We start from the raw sequence: 20,070 nt of genomic DNA, 5'->3' as shown, positions 1-20,070 counted from the left end.
ACACATAGCATATCTGTCAAGTCCCACACCTTTGGTGACTCCTACCCCCAAAATACCTCCATAGACTTCACTGGGACATCAACCCCTTTTTACAATTCAAACAACCTCCACCAACCCGATTCCCTGCCCTGTGCCCATTCTACTGCAGATGGAGAACCCCCACTGCACACAACCTACAACCTGTACAATGGCAGTTGGTAGCAGTGTCTGATCAATGACCAGACAATTGTAAAAACAATGTAGGCATTTTTGGTACACTGGTACCTCAGAACACAGTGCATACTGTGTTATCATTCATTGGTCCACAGTACCGCTGACCTGAAATCAGTTTTAACTTACAGGAAGGTGTCCTCTGGCCTGCCCTGCTCCTTCATTGGCTTTTTTATGACATTTTCAGGACTTTGGGACCAAGTCATTGAGTGATGTATAGGTAGGGGTTACATTTTCTTCAGTGTTGCGGCCAGCCTATCAGATCATTCAGTCCTGCAGAACCGAAATGGCAATTGGGAAAACAGGCTCACTTGACCAATCAGAATGGCCATTGTTTAAATTTTTGGCTACCGTGGAGCCCCCTTTGAATGCCAATTTCTCAAAAACGGCTGTTAGAAATTTTGCACCGGTCTGCAAGGTCACCCCATATTTTTGCATTTTCTATATACCCTTTTTTACTGACTACAGATATACCCAGGGCCTGTATCTTAAATGTCACAAATGGACTGCAGCACCCATTGTGCCGCTTTCAGTGACAATGGAAACATGACTGGAAACACCTTTTAAAATATATTTTTTCCTTTTAAAAATATTTATTACAAACACAATTCGTTGATAAAGTCAGATTTTTAATAGTTGGCGACCAAGAGCGAGCAAAATACCATCCCGGCGAGACTTTTTCCTTGTTCGCGATCAGCATCTTAAAGTTGCCGATCGAGAGCGTGGAAAATAAACCTTCTGGAGAGATTCTCAATGCAGGGAGGTCAGGTTTCTCATTTTGAGTGGTCGCGTATGCTCGCTACTGCTCGCGATGAGAAACTACCAGTCCGCGTTGAGAAAGCTGCCGCTTGAGTACAAATCTACTCGAGCGGCAGAAAACGACCGCTTGCACTGTGCAAGATGCGGTTTGCACTGATTGCACAGTGTGGACAAGCATCCGGCACTGTGGAATCAGTGCGAACCGCATTTTGCACAGTCTACTACGCAGTTTGCGTAGCTTGCGTAGTGAGAAGGGCACTTCGCGTAGCTACGCATAGTGCTACAACGTGAACTACGCCCAGGGTTAGTTTACATACAATGTTAGGAGCACACTTCATAGGAGGGAAACAGAATGGCAAAACACTTTGGGCCTGATTACGATGGTGGTGAAACTGCCACCGACAGCCTGTCTGTGGGCGGTTTACCACCATCGTAACTAGGTTTTCCGCCCGCCAGATTTCCAAGGCGGTCAGAAACGTGGTGGGCGGAAAGACCGTGTACCACGGTTCCGACAGGTGGACGGTATCTGACCCCCTTTCAGAACTCACCACAGTCCCAGCATTGCAGCGGTGTCCGCCAAGCACTGCCATTGGGATTATGATAGCCCTTTCCCCGGTCTTTTCACGGCAGTCAACCCGCCACGAAAAGGCAGGTGGAAACAGATTTAGTGGACTGTAGCAGGCCCCCCTTTATCCTTGGGCCTGGTTCAAAAGCACTGGGCGGCACCTATGTGGCCCCCCTACATATTCCTGCACCATGTGGAAGGCACTGCATGGTGCCTGCCATGTAGTGCAGGGATATGCAAGTGCCTTCATTTTGTGCATTGCTGCTGGGGCTGCTGAACGCATCCCCGCCACAATGCAAAATAATGGTGATGTGATTGTGGGAACGCCGACTCATGAGCGGCCGGTCCGAAATACGAAACGATGGCGGACGGTAATGAGCCCCTTTATGTGTATCCACCATTTGGTTGCTCAGAGCTCAGCACTGATGTTACCAATCTTCTGTAACTGAGTATATTGGGTCTACAAGGACTGTCTGAAACTGGATTTGAGTGTGAGATGTGGGAGGACACCAGGATTACCATAGTACAGGCCCCGAACACACCCTCAGCCATCAGAGCCCAAGTTTAGTATGGCCGAAGACTTGTTGAAATCGTGGAAATGCCCAAAGTGGGTAGGGTTAGACCTCTGAATGTTTAACCCATAGGCTAGGATAACCTCAGGGGTCATTCTCACTCACTAGCTTATGCCAGGCATGAATGTGGCAGTTCCAGGCACCCACTTCTGATCATTATAGAAAAAAGATCAGGACTGGACCTGCTGTCTGTGATACGAAAAGAGCCCTGAAGACTGGATCTGTTGTCCCATCTGAACCCAGGACAAAGAAGTAGACTCCTGTGGTGGGTTCGGACTTAAAGGACTAAAGTCAGAAGGTAAAATATTTTGCCCAGGAAAAACCTACTTGGTATATCAGATCCACGCTCCAACTCAGCCAGTGTCAAATAGCACCTAGATCCTGCTCTACTGCAAATATTGACTATCACTTTTAATTTATACTTCATGGTGCTATTTTTACTTAGACTTATTTATTACAATTCACTCTATTTTTCTAATTCATTTTGGGATTGTTATTGTGTTGCATTTTGTCTTTATTACTGTTTTAGTATTGCATGAATGCTTTACACATTGCCTCTAAGTCAAGCCTACCTACTCTGTGCCATAGCTACCAGTGGGTTGAGCTCAGGTTAATTTAGTGATTCTAAGGGTTCTCGCTGAGAAAGACTGTAGCTATTTGAAGTGGGTACTCACTCCCCTCAACTAATAACTGAATTCAGCAATTTCTTTGAGTATTGGTAAGCAAAGTCTTGCATGGGAATTAACTTGAGAGATCTCACTTTTACTTAGCCCCTTCTTGATGGATCTACACCCATCTTTCCATGAGGGTCTGAGGTGGATACATTTTTTTTTGCGAGGATCTCGAGTTATAATTTCCTTAGCGCACTAGTTATTTTTACTTGTGATAACTACAACTGGTGAATTTCTGTGTTTTTTAGAGTTCAAAACTTTATACTGTTACTGAACATTTCACCTAATTATAACGTTACTTTAACCTTTGTTTTTTTCAGTGAATTTCTTGATTTATTTTAATGTAAAGATATATTTTGTTACCATACGTAAAACTAACCCCATGACGAGCATGGCTGTAGTGAGCGGCAGGGAGTTTGTCACAGGACCCCCTGCCGACAGCCAAACCCCCTTATTCTTCCCTCTACCCTCCCCACCCAACACCCTATAAATAAAGCAGATATATCATCTTTCTCTAAAAATCAACAATAATTGTAATCAAATGTATATTTCAATAATACACACAATCAAATATTTATAATTATTGATTACTTTAAAAATATTTAATAAAGTTTTATTAAACTACATATTTGCGACTCTTTCTTTTTACATACTTTTTATGAAAAATGTGAAAATAAAGGCAGATATAATATTTTTTTAGAAAACAAATGAAACAAACATATCTCCTATTCTACGTTTTAACATTTTACACCCCAAAAAATACAATTATAAAAATACCTACATAAATGACTTATATATATATTTTTCGCTTAGTGTCCTGGTCCGAACAAGGGCCGCCGCAGGACCATTGAGTCCCCTGCTTGCACCCATCACGGGTGCACCGAGAGCCAGCATTGTCCCAACCCGACCGGAGCAGTTATATTTTCCTACCTCAGAGTGGAAGCTATTCAATGCATTTCCCTGCCTCAGAGCACATGCAGGGAAATGTTTTGTACTCTCATCGGACAAGAGCAACTTTATGCACCCGGGTGGTGGGAGAACATTTGTACTTTCTCTGTCCACTCCCAGGACAGTAAAATACATAATGTCCTGGGGGTTGGGGACCCCGGGACACCATCACTGAGCTGGCCTCATGGGATGGAGACCCCGGGTCCATTGTATAGCTCTGGGAGGGGGGGCACACTCCCCCTTATTGAAACCGCGGCCCCGGGGAATGGGATCCTTGGGGTCTCTTCTGGCTCGGGCAGGGAGCTGCGTGGCCCCCCACTCCTGGCTTGGGGAGAGGGCTGCGCGAACCCCCTCACCTTCAATAAGATGTCAGCACCAGGAGATAAGGGTCCCGGAAGCCTCTTGAAGGCTTGGGGGGGGGGGCCACATAGTGGTATCCCTACCCTGCTCCCTTATGTCTTTTTTTTGCATTTGGTAGGACTCAGGCTGAGTCCTGAATTCTAAGATGGCTGCCACTACTTCCTGGTTGATGTGGTGGGAACCAATCAGATCTCAGGATGAGAGCTGTTGGCTCTGCGGATCCTCCGCAGTCTGATTTAAACAATTTGTTATAACCTTAATTTTCCCAAAACTACTGAACAAATGTACACCAAAAACTCTCTTTCTGAAGCACGATCTAGCTTTCTGCCAAATTTGGTGTCAATCCATTCAGCGGATTGTGCTTAAACTGTGTCTAACTTACCTATAAAAAAATGAATGGGGTAAAAGCATTTTAGAACCTCCCCCTTTTTCTTGGCTCCCCCTTGAGAGATCAACTTGAAACTTTCCATGCCCAAACTAGTAAAGAAAATAGCACTTTTTTAGGAAAGTTTAGTGGAGATTTGTCACGCTGCATCAAAGTTAAATTATTTTGAATATTTTAAATTAGATTACAATGATTTTTCTGAAGCTTAAATAAAAACACCTCAAATAATTATATTATTTACCATGTATCCAGAATTAATAAAAATGGTGTATAGAACTACTTAAAAGTGATTTCATGCATTTTAACAAGAAATGTTAGAGGGAATACATTTATTGAGTCCTTTTTGCTATAGTAATCTGAAAAGTGCAAATTGTGAATAACATTGGGCTTACTCTTTTGTGGGTGGGTGCATGATCCTCTGTAAACCCCTCCATAGCCCTCACTAAACTCCTACTCCTTACCCCTCCCTAAAGCTTCCCATTTAGTAGTAAGAATGCACATTTTTCCAGCCTTCCCCCGGTTCCTCCCACATTAGTAAACTTACATATGTGAGGATCTCCCCCATAGAAAAGATAAGTGAGGTGGAGGTGGAGATTAACATTTGCAGTTTTGTGAATAGCACTTTGTAGTACTTTTAACATTACCACGGTAGTACTACTAAATGTACTACAAAATGCAGTTTGTGAATAGGCCCCAATGAGTATGGATAGGAAAAGAGGGTTATTATATGCTGGCATTAAAACTATGTTTAGTTTCTTGATAGATCAAATTATGGCCCCATTAATCTTGGTGTTAAATGCTGTCTGGACATACCATACTGTGTCAGATTCTAACTGCTTCTTCCCCTGTTGTAGGGGTAGGGAAGCCCCACTTAACCAGTTACAGCGGGTGCTAGGCTTAAAGTTTTATTTTTGCTTTTTGTTCCCCGTTATTTATGAGGAAGCCCATAAGTAACATTTTACAAGAACACTACACGAGAGATCAGAGGTGGGGGTCGAGAGGTAGCTATGGGACGACAAAGAAGAGAAATGACAAATGGGAAGAACAGAGAGAAAGGGGGAGATTGGAGAACTAGAGAGAGGGGTAACAAAACGTGAGGCATGAGTAAAAAAAAAAGCAGACAAGAAATTAAAATGGAAAGGTAGAAAAATTAGAGAAAACGAGTTTTTATGAGTAGGAACCCCAATGCTCAGCACCAACACCTCCTACTGAAAACTTGCGAAGGTGGTCGGACTTACCTTGCTGAATCCCTCGGTGCCCCTCAGGTATGATCAAAGTCGGAGTATTTTAATGTTCTGGTAGCTCACTTGGTAGATGCCCAGATGGCATTTGGTCAATGGTGTGTGCAATATAATCAAACAAGCATTTGCAATGCAATCGGTTTTGCACTTACGCGAGTTTAAGCTATTGGCATTGTGAATGACAATGCCTTTTATTTATGTTTTAAAAACCAAAACATAAATAAAAGGCATTGTCATTTACAATGCCAATAGCTCAAACTCGCGTAAATGTGAGACCTATTGCGTTGCAAATTCTTGTTTCCATGAAAATCCTCATGTTTTTGGACTGATGCTGCTGATTTTTCGTCTCTGAAGTGCACTGATCCCTGCCAAACAGACCTCTGCGCCAGTGCTCTGACCCTTAAAAGGTGTATGCCTGATTGCTTCACCCAAAATTGGCATTAGCTAACTTGCTTATAAGTGCATAGGATATGGTATCAGGGGTGTCCATGGCCTGTAAGTTAAAGCGTCTCTTGCGGACTGCAGCACTTATTGTGCCATCACGGCTTGAAGATGTCTCCATGACATATACTGGGGTTTGTTGACTGGAGTGTCATGAGGCCAGTGAGAGATGGATGTTTCTAGCGATTTGCATTATTTTGTCTTTTTAAGGCGTATTGTTAAGTTCAAATATGCTTATAATTAACGCATCCCTTTTACATCCTAAAATGAGCCTGTGGTATTGTGGCCGATGTAACTCCAGATTCACACACAGGAGTTCATACAATAGAACGTTGAAGCCCAATTAAAAACATGAAGTATCCCTTCTATTTAACTGTTGTTTTACTTGCTGCATGATGATTGACATGCTTATTTTCAATTGCACCTTTTCTTAGCCTGAACTGTAGTGTGGCTTTTCCTAATCATGTTCCTGTGACCTGCCCGCTGCCCCCGATGCCACCCCTCATGATTCACACATGCAAAGGTTCCAAAGTGGGCAAAATCCCCTTTGTGAATCAGTTACCGCCTCCTCTGAAGTCTCCATAACTGCAATTGTGGAAGCAACCATTAATATATACAATATGCCCCCTTCGCGCCCCTCCTTACTGCGATTCAGAATGGAGTGCAAAACCTATTTTGCGCGTCCGAATTGCAAAATGGTGTTAGGAAATTGAAAAAATGCCATTTTGTTGTCGTAAACCTAGTAAATGTGCAAAATCACAGGGTTTGCGATGGCAAAATGGCTTTCTGCAACTGGCCCAATATTCCATTGCGTGGTGTTCATACAAAAGAGCGAGTTGTGTCCATTGGTGTACTGGTGCGCCCCTGGTACATGAGGCGTTCTGTCAGTGTTATTAAGGAGGGAATTTGTGCCATTTCCTTGGTCCGAAAAGATGGATCAATATCCCTGTTATGTAGAGACTAACTACCGACCACAAAGTCTTTAAAATCCACGTTTTAATATAAAAAGATGCGTTTCTTCATTATTTACCTTGAAAAGGAATACTCAAAAACGTTGGTGTGTAGATCCACATTAGGCGTACGTCGGACTGGAGGATCTGTGGGGAACCGAAAGAGACAACAATTAAGGAATAAACAGAACAAGCCACCGCTATACTACCATCCACGGGGTCAAAGTATCATGCCTGTCAGTCATCAAGGGCTGACAGCGGCGCAGCCGTCGCCTGTGGTTCGCACCTCCTGTTTGATGCACTCATGCTAGGGACTTTTTAACGTGAAGTGTATTGATTTTTTTCTACTACAGGCATATACAAAAAGAAAACGCTTCAAAAATGCCCAAAGACCTCTTTAGGCAGCATACGGTGCAGAAAACGAAGTCGTCGTACTCTCATAAGGCAATTTAGTAGTGCTGCAGAGTGCTGTAATTATGCGGGGGTGAAACTTTCAATGCTGCGCGTCAGGTGCACTGTCTCGTGGCAGCGGCCTTTTAATTTGCTGGAGGTATACCGTATTGGTCATATTACATGAACAGATTTGAACCAGCAGTATTGTAATCTCTTGGCAGTAAAAGCTGTAAGAGTTTTTATTTTTTATTTATCGAGAACACAACTATTTATTGAAATACAAAGGGCAACAAGCAACATACATGACATGACATGACATTGTCCTGTGTTTTGCGGACAGCACGCACTGCTCATGATAAATGCAAATATTAACAACAACTTTAATGCTGGCAAAGTCAAAACGACACACATACCAACCAGGTTACTTGATAAAGACATTACCGCCAACACACAACTGTTTTTGTGCAACCGAAGTTGGTGGTTATATGTCCAACTGTGCCTTAAACGCAGCCCTTCCCCATAAACCCCCACCGCCGCCCCCACTCCAGCATCACCAGTAGGAGCCGCAGAAGGGTTTATAGAGGTACTAACTTACCCGTCGCGCGTTGCTACGATCTCTGAAGAAAGGAAATTCAAGGAAAAGGACACTCGTCATGACAACATTCAATTTACATTGTGTCATTTTTATTGAAACTAATTAATTTAAAATGGAAAATGGAAAACATTTGAAAGTGTCGTTTTAATTCTATTTATTTATTCGAGTGCTTGTGGATACACGATTTTTTGTTTTTCCGTCTGGTGCATACATCAGTATTCGAAACATTATTCGGGCCCTGGGGGGCCGATATTTTAAAAAACTGTATGCCAGAAACCTTCGCGGGAGTGTACTCAACAACTTCCCAAAGTTTCCTGGCGATCGGATGAATGGTGTTTTAATTCTATTTATTTATTCAAGTGCTTATGGATACACGATTTGTTGTTTTTTCGTCTGGTGCGTTCATCAGTATTCGAAAGATTATGAGGGCCCTGGGGGACCGATATTTAAAAAATGTTTATGCCAGAAACCTTCGCGGGAGTGTACTCAACAACTTCCCAAAGTTTCATGGCGATCAGATGAATGGTGTAGTAATGCATAAAGGACAAACAGACAGACAGACATACTTTTGTTTTTATATATATAGATAGAGGGAAAAGCAACCGACAAAGGTACAGATGAGACACGCTGCATGTCCTGCGACAACAGCTCTGAGAGAGCTGCCCACGCTGACACATGATCACAGGTGTCGCTTTGAGTCACACATGTATTGTACGGTTTCGACTGAGGAAGATATACAAGAAATGATGTCTGAAAGCACCCCAACTTCAGCGCGTGACTCTCTTTGTAGAAAGTGTACACGAAAACAAGGATTATTCCACGCCCGTGTAACCTGGTTTCAGTTGCCATAAATTATATTTTGAAGGTCTACAGACTTGATGTCCAAATTGCTTTGCTTGATTGGAATTAATTAGTCTGCATGTGAAACTGAACATTGACTCAGTTTTTATCTCCAGCAAAAACAACCATTGGCAAAACCAATAGTTTGGGTTTATAAGTGAAAACACTAGGATGCCTCGACCCATGCAACTACTCATCCATCTGCTCATGGCCCAGCCATGGATAGTCCATGTAGTCAGTCACTCATGCAGCTATTCGGGTATCCACTGGCTTATTCTTGCATCCACCCTGTCGCCCATCCATAGTAGCTCACCCACAAACTCACCAATCAATGAAGAGGGCCTCTCAGTTATTAGCGATACCTTTTACATTTACTGCTGTTTTGTGAGGGTTGTGAGAGTGCTTCCGGTTGTGTGTCCCCGCTGGTCTTTGAGAGCTGTGAGAGTGGGGTTAGTTATCAGAGTGCTTTACGTTTCCACCATAAGGTCTTTGACTTTAGCAGCACCCTGTGTGTTTTTAGGCTGTGGCTGAAGACATGCTTTGTACTCATCCAAAGCTGGGAAGTCTAACTCTTGAAACAAGGATGCAGCAGGCATGAGTAGTCACAGTCCTCTTCCTCTGCTTTTGAGCTTTAGCATTCTGCTTTCCCCAATCAGGCTGCCCAAAGGTTAGGAGGGCACCAATGGCCCAGGATGTCCATTTATTTACCTTCAGGAACCTTCGTTCATTGACTGCTGGTAGGTTTCCCCCACCTACTAACCCACCCCAGGACTGATCCCAGATCTGTACTACCGGCTGTGTTTACAGTTGCCAACAGGTAACAGTTTTACCCCTGAAAAATAGCCTCATCCCCAGACTCTGACACTCTGCTTTGATACTCTGCCTCTGGCCTCACAAGAACAGCTCCACGGTAGTTTCTAGCAGCTCCTCTGCCTGGCTACGGTCAGTCCCAGTGGGCCACATAAGAAGCTACGCCAGCTCCTCTACATGCATGCAATCATAGTATGCGTGAGCAGCAATGTATCTTTCAGGCACAGGGTGCATGCGCGGTGCAATGGGCTTGAAGGCAGCAGATGGTTTGAAACCAAAAAGGGCCCTACAGCATGTGCCGTACAGCAGGCACTCGCACATGCACTACAGAGCGCCATACTTATGCGCTTGGTAAACCAGCATAAAGTAAGGTGGATAAACCCAGCCATCGCCCAATGGGATGGTGGGGGATGCTCTGGGAGAAGCCCGTCTGCTGCCAAAATAATATATAACATGATCCCTTCTGGGCAAGGAGCATACCACAGAGATCCAGCCATTTGTTTATTGATAATGGAAAATTAGTGTGGGGGAAATACACAAAAGTGATCAAAACTGCCCTCACACACAGCAAGCTGTGTCATGCTTCATCATAGGGCTGCTGACACACCTCCGCGCAGACCAACGCTGGAGGTGGAGCAATAAGGAGGGGGAAGACAATACAACATAAAATGAGAGAAACTGGATCACACGTGAAAAAATGTGCAGATATAGTGGTTTAATACTGGTCTCAGGGAGTCCCTATTACAATTTTAATACTGGGTGCCCTGTCCAGACTGGAGAGCGAGGACGCGAAGTGGGCAGGCCAGAAGTGCCCAGCCGGCTCCCACGGCAGCACACAAAGGTGCTGGCTGTGCAGGGAGACGGGGGTGGGCTCGCCAGGCTGCCCTCCAACACAAAGGCAAGTGGGGGTCCCGGGTGGGAACGGGACCCCGACTGGACACGAGGAGCTGTACGGGGTCCGGGTGGCTCCCCAAGCCGCATTCCCTCACCTGGGGGTCCCGGTGAGACCGGGTCCCCCAACCAGGCCTGATGATTCGGCAAAGTCACTAGCCACTCACCGCGGCTCTCCCCGGCACAGCGGGAGAGCCACTCATCACAGGGTGCATGACGATGCAACGCAAACTAAAACAACGCATACCATCACATCTCATTTTCTACATCGTATGCATCCTTACATCGCATGCATTTAGCTAGCAAACCATTACATCGCACTCCGCCTCCACATGCATGCAAAAGACCTTCACAACGCACACAAATACCGCGCATTCTATTACACCGCAAAATTCTCCATAACGGCGCCCCAAAACAGACTACAATGCCCTGACACAAAACAGTAAAGTGTATAAAATGCTCCAACACAACGACCTAATATAGCAACGTACCAAACACAGTACAACCCCCTGACACTAAAGGCCCATAGGAATGAATGGGTAGTCATTCCTTATTTGCGATTAGCAATTTGCTAATCGCAAATAGGGATGCGATTTCAAGGGTGCCAGGGGTGTCCAAAGGACACCCTGTAGCACCCCTGAAATGTCAATGTAGACTGATGTTGCGTACACACATGTCCAAAGGACATGTGTGTGTGTAACATACAACTTAGAAAAATGCACTAAAGTGCATTTTTCTAAGTTTTCGCTATTTACCACGAAGTCAGACTTCGCGGTAAATAGCGGCCAAAAATAGCGAATTCGCAATTTGAAAATGGATAATGAATTGCATTTAAGGAATCTCAAATAGAGATTCCTTAAATGCTATTCCTCGCAATTTTGCGATTTCGCAATTAGCGATTTTTCCATTTGGGATGATGAATCCCAAATGCAAAAATTGCGCTCGCAAAGGGCCAGATTCTCAGAATCTGGACCTTTGCGAGACAATTTTTCAATTATGAATCTGGCTGTATGTCTCATCCTGGCTCATTCAGTTTCGCCCACTGTCAATTCTCTTTCGATCATCCACATTCATTCTCATTCATACTCACTATTCTCACTCCTTCTCACACACTCCTTCACTGACTCTCTCTCTCACACATAGATATGTTCATACATACACATGCTTTCACACATCAGCACACCACATTTAAACACTTTCTTAACTTACCTTGCTGCCTGCACCGGTCCTGTTTAGGCACCTGCTCCTGCCTGCTACAACCTGCACTGGAGCACGAAGCCCTGAGCCTGCACTGTCCCAGATACGAGGCTGCAGCCTGTCTGTGTCGGCTTGGGAAAGGGCAGGGCGGCAAAGCGATTGGCATGTAGCCCCAAACACTGCAGCATTAGGCCTGCAGCACCAGTGGCTACCTCCAGCGGTGACCCTTTGTCACCTCACAGATAGGGAGACACAGAGGGGCGCCAGGGACCCGACTCAGGGCTGGAATTTCATCAGCCCTAGGCAATGTCTCTGATGGTTTGTGCTGGCGCCTTCATGCGCCTGAGCCAGCCAACGGATGGCTTTACTAGCTAGCTGCTTCCGGCTGGACTCAACATTTATTTTCATTATACCAAGAGTGAATAATAGGTCATTATTCACTCTTGGTATGATAAAAGCAGGCCCTAAAACAAGAGGGTAGCCTTGGAGCCCTTAAAGGAAAGCCGCCACTGCAGTCTGCACAGAACCTGCTCTCTATCGGTAACATTACTTCCGAAACCCTAGAAACAGTTTAAATGTAGTGTGTTCTATATAAATGTACTGAAAATACATAGATAAATAAGATGATGTCAGAGAGGCAATATTACAGAAAATCTAGCATTTAGCATGGAAAATGTATGCAAATATATTGGTTCATATTGAGACCACCAAGCTTTTACGGCTAACACCTTCTATTTTCTATGGTTTTGTGTTTGTAACTGTTTCTTTAACTGACTTACATAAAATAAACATTCTTCTGTGAAGCTATATAACTGGCGTCACATTAACTTGAATTATATAATAGGTCAGGTTCTATTGCTAACCCCTACGTCCTGTAAAATAAGCTTTGAAAGAGGTTATGAGAAGGGGAGTGCAATAATATAATTGGAGCACCTGGGGCACCAGTGGAATACAATGGTCCCCTCGCAGGATGCTTTCCAGTAACTTATAAATGCTCCAGGTCACCAAATAAGGCCTCGCCTTGTTCGACAGGATAAGGATTGTATACGAAGGATGTAAAGCAGATTAAAGTAAACCATTAAGCAGTACCTCGGTAAAAACGTCAACAGAGCATCATACATGGTTTCCTACACAGGTATTGTTTGTTGTTATTTTTTGCCCTGGCCCTACAGACATTTACAGCACTAATGGAATGCAAATGAATTGTGACAAATAAATAGACGGTTACAAAAGAAGAAATATACAGGTGTCTTATGTTTCTTGAAGTAGATTTAATTTACGACTTCAATACAGTTTTCGTCGGACTATCCAGACATATCACCGTGGTTCTAGCAGGTCAGGTTTCAGTTTCCAATCCTAGGTTCACCCTACATTTTAAAGCCTTTGCATAGAATCATTTTCATCTTATTTCGCCTGGTCTTTGGGACAAGAAATCAAGTTTCCTCCCAGAGTACTTGCTTTTCTGCAAAGAACCCTTAAAGTTGTGTGCAGAACACGTGCTTTCTCTTGGTTCCATTCAGGTCATTCCTCCAACGTGCAGGGATATTTCTTGGTTCAGTTCCTGGTTCAGACCCTGGTGGTCTATGTCAGGGGTTCTCTAAAGTCGATCCTGGAGGGCCAGATCCTGGACAAACTTTTGGCATATCCACATTTAGATAAATGCAGTTATCTTAAAAACCTGGTCAAGGACCGCCTTTAGAGAACCCTGGTCTATGTGAACACACACAAATCAGCAGTAGCCATCTTAAAGCTGTCTGCTGTCCCCCAAAAAGCATTGACTACTTACCATTCCATCATGGCTTCCAGTCTACATTCTGCATTAGGTTTTGACTGCCTCACTGTGACTGCTAGTTAGTCCTGCTTTTTTGTGTAAGCATTCCTAGATGTGCTGCCGGCACGTCTGGGTTTCCTCAATATTCCGTCAAACTGCAGTTCTACAAGCTCCACCATTAAAGATCCAGTTATAATAGATCCACTTTTGTTCTTTCCATTTGGCTGCCATCACCTACAGCCTTGTGACTTTCCCTTCAGTGACTCCAGTTTCTGTCTTTTTGAAGCTTTACTGTTTTATTTGACACTAGCAGCCCGTCCCGACCTTGTCCGGGAGCAATCAGGCTTCCCCGACCCCTGCCCGCCCCGACATTGTCCAGCAGCCCGGGACCCCGCCCGCCCCAACCCCTGCCCGCCCCGACATTGTCCAGCAGCCCAGGCCCCCGCCCGCCCGATCCCCCGCCTGCCCCGTCCCCCGCCTGCCCTGACATTGTCTGTGGGTCCCCCGGGTCCCCCGGAGCCTTACCTCAGCCGCCGCTCCTCCCCCGCGCTCCTCAGTTCACCGCTCCACCGCTCCTCACCACTCCTCCCGGCTGTCCGCCGGTCCTCACCGCCTGTCCGCCGCTCGTCGCCGCTCCTCCCCCGCGCCATGTCCGCCACTCCTGGACGCCGCTCCTCCCCGCGCTCCTGACGTCAGCACGCAGGTCGCGGCCGGCGCTACTTTGAAGAGACTACTTTTATCTTTAAGGTACTTTTTTTAAATAACACATATTTTTATAGTTTATATAGCCTATGTCCATCTGCACACCCTGACGATTACAATGATGTATCGGGTGTGTGGATTGGCGCTGTGGTTCCCGAGTTTACCCGCCTCAAAGGTTCAAAGTTCTTGCTTTCTAATAGTAGTATAGATTATGTAATATTAAATTTACGTCATTCTGACGTCCTAGAGCTATTTCTATGCTTTTTCTATAGTTGATGCAATCACTTCTAGTTAATAAATATAATCTTTGTTTTAGTGTGAATATGGCTGTGACATTGAGAACAAAATCTGAGCTATTGATAAATATATTCAGGTAGCTGTCACTAACCCTACATTTACCACCAGACCTCTACGTAGCACTAGACCACACAGCCATATTTGCTCACATATATCAGAGCTGCTGTAAGGCATCGTGAATCTTCCCCAGTTTCATCCGGTTAAAACTCCTGGCATTCACAGTTGGAAAACGACCCTCGTCCTGGCACACTTAACAACTTAAAATAAGTAACCTTTCTTCCCCCCAAGTAGCCTGTACTAGCATTATTTATTTAACTCTGCAACTGATCTCCTGCTGCAGCTCTGTCACATGCGCCGCTCACTGGGCCCCCTCATCCCTTAGGTTGCTTCTATGTGTGCCCATCATCCTTACCTTCGCATATTTCTACAACATCCTACTTAATGCATCTGCAGTGCCAAGAAGGTACAGCGTGACTCCTGCATTGATTAGCAGTCACTGCTGAGTTGACTCTCCTCAACATTCCAGCTGCCTCTATGAGGTCATCGTAGGAGATTTCTAAGTGGTGGCAGAAACAGTGGTTGATTTTGATGCCACAAAACACCATTTTGGGTTTTACCCACAGGTAACTTTAGCTGTCTCACGGAAAACAATGTCATCACACACACATGCCACACAACGCACATAATAGGCTATATATAGACACATACAGACTCACTGACACAGAAAGCGGCTTTTAAACAGCCCCTGTTGGACATGGGCCACTGTGGTTCAGCTGGTTTTATGCATTTGCTAACTAGATTGATCATCAGCAGCGGTATCAACACATGGCATTTTGTGGATGTGAACACCCTAAAAAAGTAGCCGTGGTGGGTGCAGAGGAGGGCGGAGGATTTTTATATTAATTTTTCCCCCAAGCTCCAGTAGCTTCAGGGGTGCTACTGGGCGGCTCATTGTCTATCTGGCACCCCCACTCATTTTATTTTATTATATATTATTATATGTTCTTCTATATCAGTTTTTCTTATATGGCCATTTACCATGTCAGAACGGGAAAATGTAAAAAGCTCAAATGGCGCCAGTGCTTAATGACACATGCCTGCGTACGGGCATAGGTGCAAATGTGTTATCCCACACTCGTGGCCACCTAGGAATTATTTTTGTACCAAATAAATAGCAGTACTATAAAAAAAAAGGCAAATTTCACATAGTCTTGTTCTCTTCAGTCCTCCATACACTATTGAGGCACAAAGAAAGTGCCCCATTGGGCTTCTATTAGTCACAGCGTCAAATTCTCTCTACAAACTGATGGCCTCTGATACCTCTGAGGTACATTCTACCTGCCCGGGGCAAGGCGCGAACCCAAGGATGAAATATTCCAGCTGGGTGAGGGCTTGGCATCCATTTAACTGAAGCTTTCCCAATGATGACCAAGGACAACAGTCGTGAGAGAAGCACATGTGCTGCTGGCAGGCTTGGAGCCTTGTGAACTCTGTTTGGGCCTATAGTGAGTAAGCGACGAGCACTAGTGCGAGCGATAGTTCTCATTGCAGTAAACTACAACAACTATTTAACTGTACAAAGTATCTAAAACATTTTTGGAAATTTGTGTCACCAACTTATGCATGAAATCTGCTAGAAGCCCATTGATTTGCTGGAAGCTTACGAATAAAGCAGTTGGGGTTCTGGTGTGGGAACTCCTGGGCTAAGGCTAAAGTAGACAACCAATCCATTGTTGCATCTTTGTAGCTCAATTAGAGCACCCCAAAAACATCTAGAAGTGTGCAACCTTATATGACCATTACATGATCCACCATGCCAACACATGAAATGTTACTGCCCTCTGGCTCCACAGCAAGAAATAGTCGAAAGTGGAGTGAGAACACAATATGCTGGCACCATAGTACTTTATTTATGTAGGGGATTCTATTCTCTTAAAACCACAGCTGTCACCAAAAGGTGACATCAGCTGCTGATGCATCGTTGCATAGTCGTTTGCTGGTGGCACTCCAAGGGAAATATAGTGTGAAGAGGGGCGGCTCTGAGGTTCCGTGAATCCTGAACCCGTTTCATAAAGGTCATTGTTTCGTTACGAATTTGGTATTAGCGAACCGTAACCAGTTAGTACGGTGTTTTCGTCACGTTACACCGATGGATTCACCACGTATTTAGAGATTCGTTCTGAACCCTTGGGTTCCATTTTGTATATGGCAGCCATTTTGTGGTTGCCCTCACATAGGCCAATGACTTCGGCCGAACGAGTCTTTAGCACACGTACACTTTAGCTGACTTCTGAATGACCCGAGCGAACGACCCTCTTGCCTGAAGCTGAACTTGTTAGGCCAGTTCCTTTCCCAGTAGCTGATCAAGATTAAGGATCAAGGCACAGGAGATCATAAACCCTTTATTGCACACAACTATGTCTTATCTTACTCACACCTGTCTCTGCTCCTTACTCCTCTGGCTGTTTACGATGGGGAGGTGCCCGGTTTTATGGTGGGTTTTCGATCGACCTGCCTGATGAAGAATGTTGGCTTCGACCAATGATCGATCGTGGGCTGGGCAACTGAGAAGTGGGTTTTACCGTCATGCGGCGATACCTCTGATTTGGATACATGTGATTGGACAGTTTGTAAATGTAAGGTATATGTCTGGAATGTGATTTTTGGCATAAAAAGGATGGCTCGCTTTGTAAAAATTGAGCAGTCTCCTACGAATATACAGCCATTGTACTTCCTGGACCTCTGTTTCTGGTTGCAGCCAATAAATTCGATCTTTGACATCACCAAGAAGATTCCGTGTCACTGTGTTTAGAAGACAGGTGAACTCGGAGACTTTGGGCTTGTCCCCTGACGCCGCTGGGTCTTAAATAAACCGGTTCTTCATTTGGCGCCCAACGTCGGTCGACTTCAGCGGTACCGATCCAAGCCTGAAGATCGTGAGGAGCTTCGTGTGGAAATTCTGGAGGAAGGCCTGCCACTTCATCGACCCCTGCATGTCGTCGTGGTCCGAAAGTCTTTGCTGCGAGGTTCCCCGCTTTCCGACGGCTACGAAGGACTGCTGCCCTGACTGTCGCCCTGTCTTGGAGCCTTTGATGATTTGTAGAGCGAGACGATAGACGGATTTTCTGGCGACGTCATCGATACTTCAGTTAAGTATGAGTGGAGCATCTCCCAGTCCTTAGTTTTGTTTTTGGGTATCCCTTGGGATCTTTGATTTGGAACTCGTTGATCTTTGATTTGGGACTTGCAAGCTCCAAAGCCGAGGGACTTGTGTATTCACAAGACTATCGTATTCGATACTCCCTTGAAGTTTGAAGCTAGACTAGAGAGCGAAGATGCCTGGTCTTAGCAGACTTGGAAGAATATTTTGTTGTGGTCGTAATAGGGATTCCCGATTGGAGGACTCGTGTCCGGTTCCTCCGATTGGAACTCCAACCTATGAGCTCTATGTGAAACATGGCGTGGGCCCCATCACATATAATGAAGTATGGATTCGTTACACCAGGAAAGACGGTGTCCTTAAATGGCCCCAATATGGTAGTTTTGACACGGAAGTTTTAGATAACCTAGAAGTTAGACTTTTTAAGAAGAAAGCCCGGCCGGCGATGTTTGACTCTTTCCGCCTATGGCGAAAGGAAGCCAAACAGAAAGAAATTAAATTAGCGAAGAAAAATTAAAGAGAGAAGGGTATCTCGATAATGCAGGCTGCTATACAGTTTAAAGATAATGAAGAAGAACAGGCGAGTGAGCAGTTGCACAGGCAACGAAAAATGGCGATAGATAAATGCTACCCAGTTTTGCCGCCTCTTCAGCAAGATGCGATGAAAGATCCTTTGATGTCGCATTTGTTGAATTTGCCACCCCCTTATGCTCAGAATGCTACAGCACCTCCGCAACCTTTAGTTGCACAATCACCGACTGTTTTGCCTCATGCTGTTGCACAACCGCTAGCTCCTCTTCGGTTGGCTCTTACTCCTCTGGTGCAGCCTTCTCAAGGGCTGCCGACTTTGCTACCTGCTCCGCCATTACTTCCTGCGACTTTTCCGCCTGTTCTCGCTGCCTCCTCTGCTACTGCTCCTACGTTGACCTTTTCTCAGTCCGCTTTATCTCCTGTCCTGTCAACTTCTCCTTCTGTTCGACAGAGGATGACTGATACTGTCACTACTCTCTTGTCTCCTTTCTTTGGGTCATTTAGTGCGACCCCCGTTTCAGAGCATAAACAGTTGCGTAGTCAACTGCCTGATTCCCGAGAGAGGGAAGTATTGGATCATTTAGCGCATAAATGGGTCACTCGTCCTTTAAGATATGATGTAGAGTCTGTTATGGATGTCTTCCGTCAATGGGAAGCGCCGAAGCAGAGATATGTCTTCGATAAGATGTGCACGTTCCTTCGTGAGGAATGGAAAGATGGCGATCTGGAACTAACACCGCATGAGTTGTCCAATGTGCAATCCGAGTTTGCGAAAGGCACGATTGTGGGTCCCGACGTTGAAAGAGCGGTAGCGACGCTGCTTTCGTTCAGGAATGAGTCTCCTTCTCGGTCCTTGTTTGAGCCTGACCCTTCAGCTAGGAGGAAAGTGAGACAGTATCCCATGAGAGAAGTTCCTCCTGTATGGAAGGACGCTGTTGCGGCTGATGTCGCTAATCAAATTGATGCTGTACCGGCTCATTTTCAACGTGTTTGGGTGCATGTTCCGTGGAAACGAGCTGAAGTTTTGGCCCTTAAGCAGAATTTGCCAGCCCCCGTAAAAATCCTGCAGGGTATTATAAGGAATTATCACAGACTGCAGACTCATGCATCATGAATCTAGCGGATATAGACATGTTGTTTGGTAATGTGGTCCCACAGCCTTTATGGGGTTTGATTCGTTATACTGATCATGCGCCGGAGTTACGTGATACATGGACTAATATTGGTGCTGCGGATGCGCGACAAGTTGGTGGTGCTAAACCTGAGCCTTTAGTTGCAGAGCTTCCTGGTAGGATCGTTACCTACATGAAGACTTTAATGCCTGCTATGCGAGTAAATTGGGACAAATTGTCAGCGTGTAAGCAGAAGAAAGATGAAAATGTATCTGATTTCTTCACTAGGTTTGAAGAAACGTTTATTGACCATAGTGGTCAAGACATGAGTACCGAGGGTGGTCAACGGTTGTTTGTTGATAAGTTTGTGCATAATTTACTTCCCGAGCTATGTACCAAGTTAAAGGATTCAGAGAGTTCTTGGGCTGTTTCCTCGTCAGCACAGATATTGGCTACTGCACAACACTACGAAAATAGGGATAAGGATGAGAAGGATAGAGCAGACAAAAAGACTAAGCGTATCCGCCTCGTAATAACTAACGTGATTATCAGCAACCTCAGCAGTTTCAGCGGAACTGGCAAAGGTTTGTGCCTTCTCAACTGCGTTTTCCTGTAGGCCCTAATCAATGTGCATATTGCAAAGAAGAGGGTCATTTTAAACATAGTTGC

The 20,070-nt window shown here is 45.0% G+C and overlaps 1 protein-coding gene across 1 annotated transcript in view; it reads right to left on the bottom strand.

The window, feature by feature from the left end:
* TMEM71 (transmembrane protein 71) overlaps positions 1 to 20,070 on the bottom strand; it is a 237,562-nt gene that overhangs the window by 126,531 nt on the left and 90,961 nt on the right. The window contains exon 2 of the mRNA XM_078686134.1: positions 7,183 to 7,249. Coding sequence (XP_078542260.1) covers positions 7,183 to 7,249 — 67 coding nt within the window. The remainder of the gene's footprint in view (positions 1 to 7,182; positions 7,250 to 20,070) is intronic.

The sequence above is a fragment of the Lissotriton helveticus genome, chromosome 4_1, assembly GCF_964261635.1.
Source record: "Lissotriton helveticus chromosome 4_1, aLisHel1.1, whole genome shotgun sequence".
NCBI lineage: Eukaryota > Metazoa > Chordata > Amphibia > Caudata > Salamandridae > Lissotriton > Lissotriton helveticus.
Note: the sequence above shows the minus strand (reverse complement) of the source record. Positions and strands in the feature narration are given on the sequence as shown.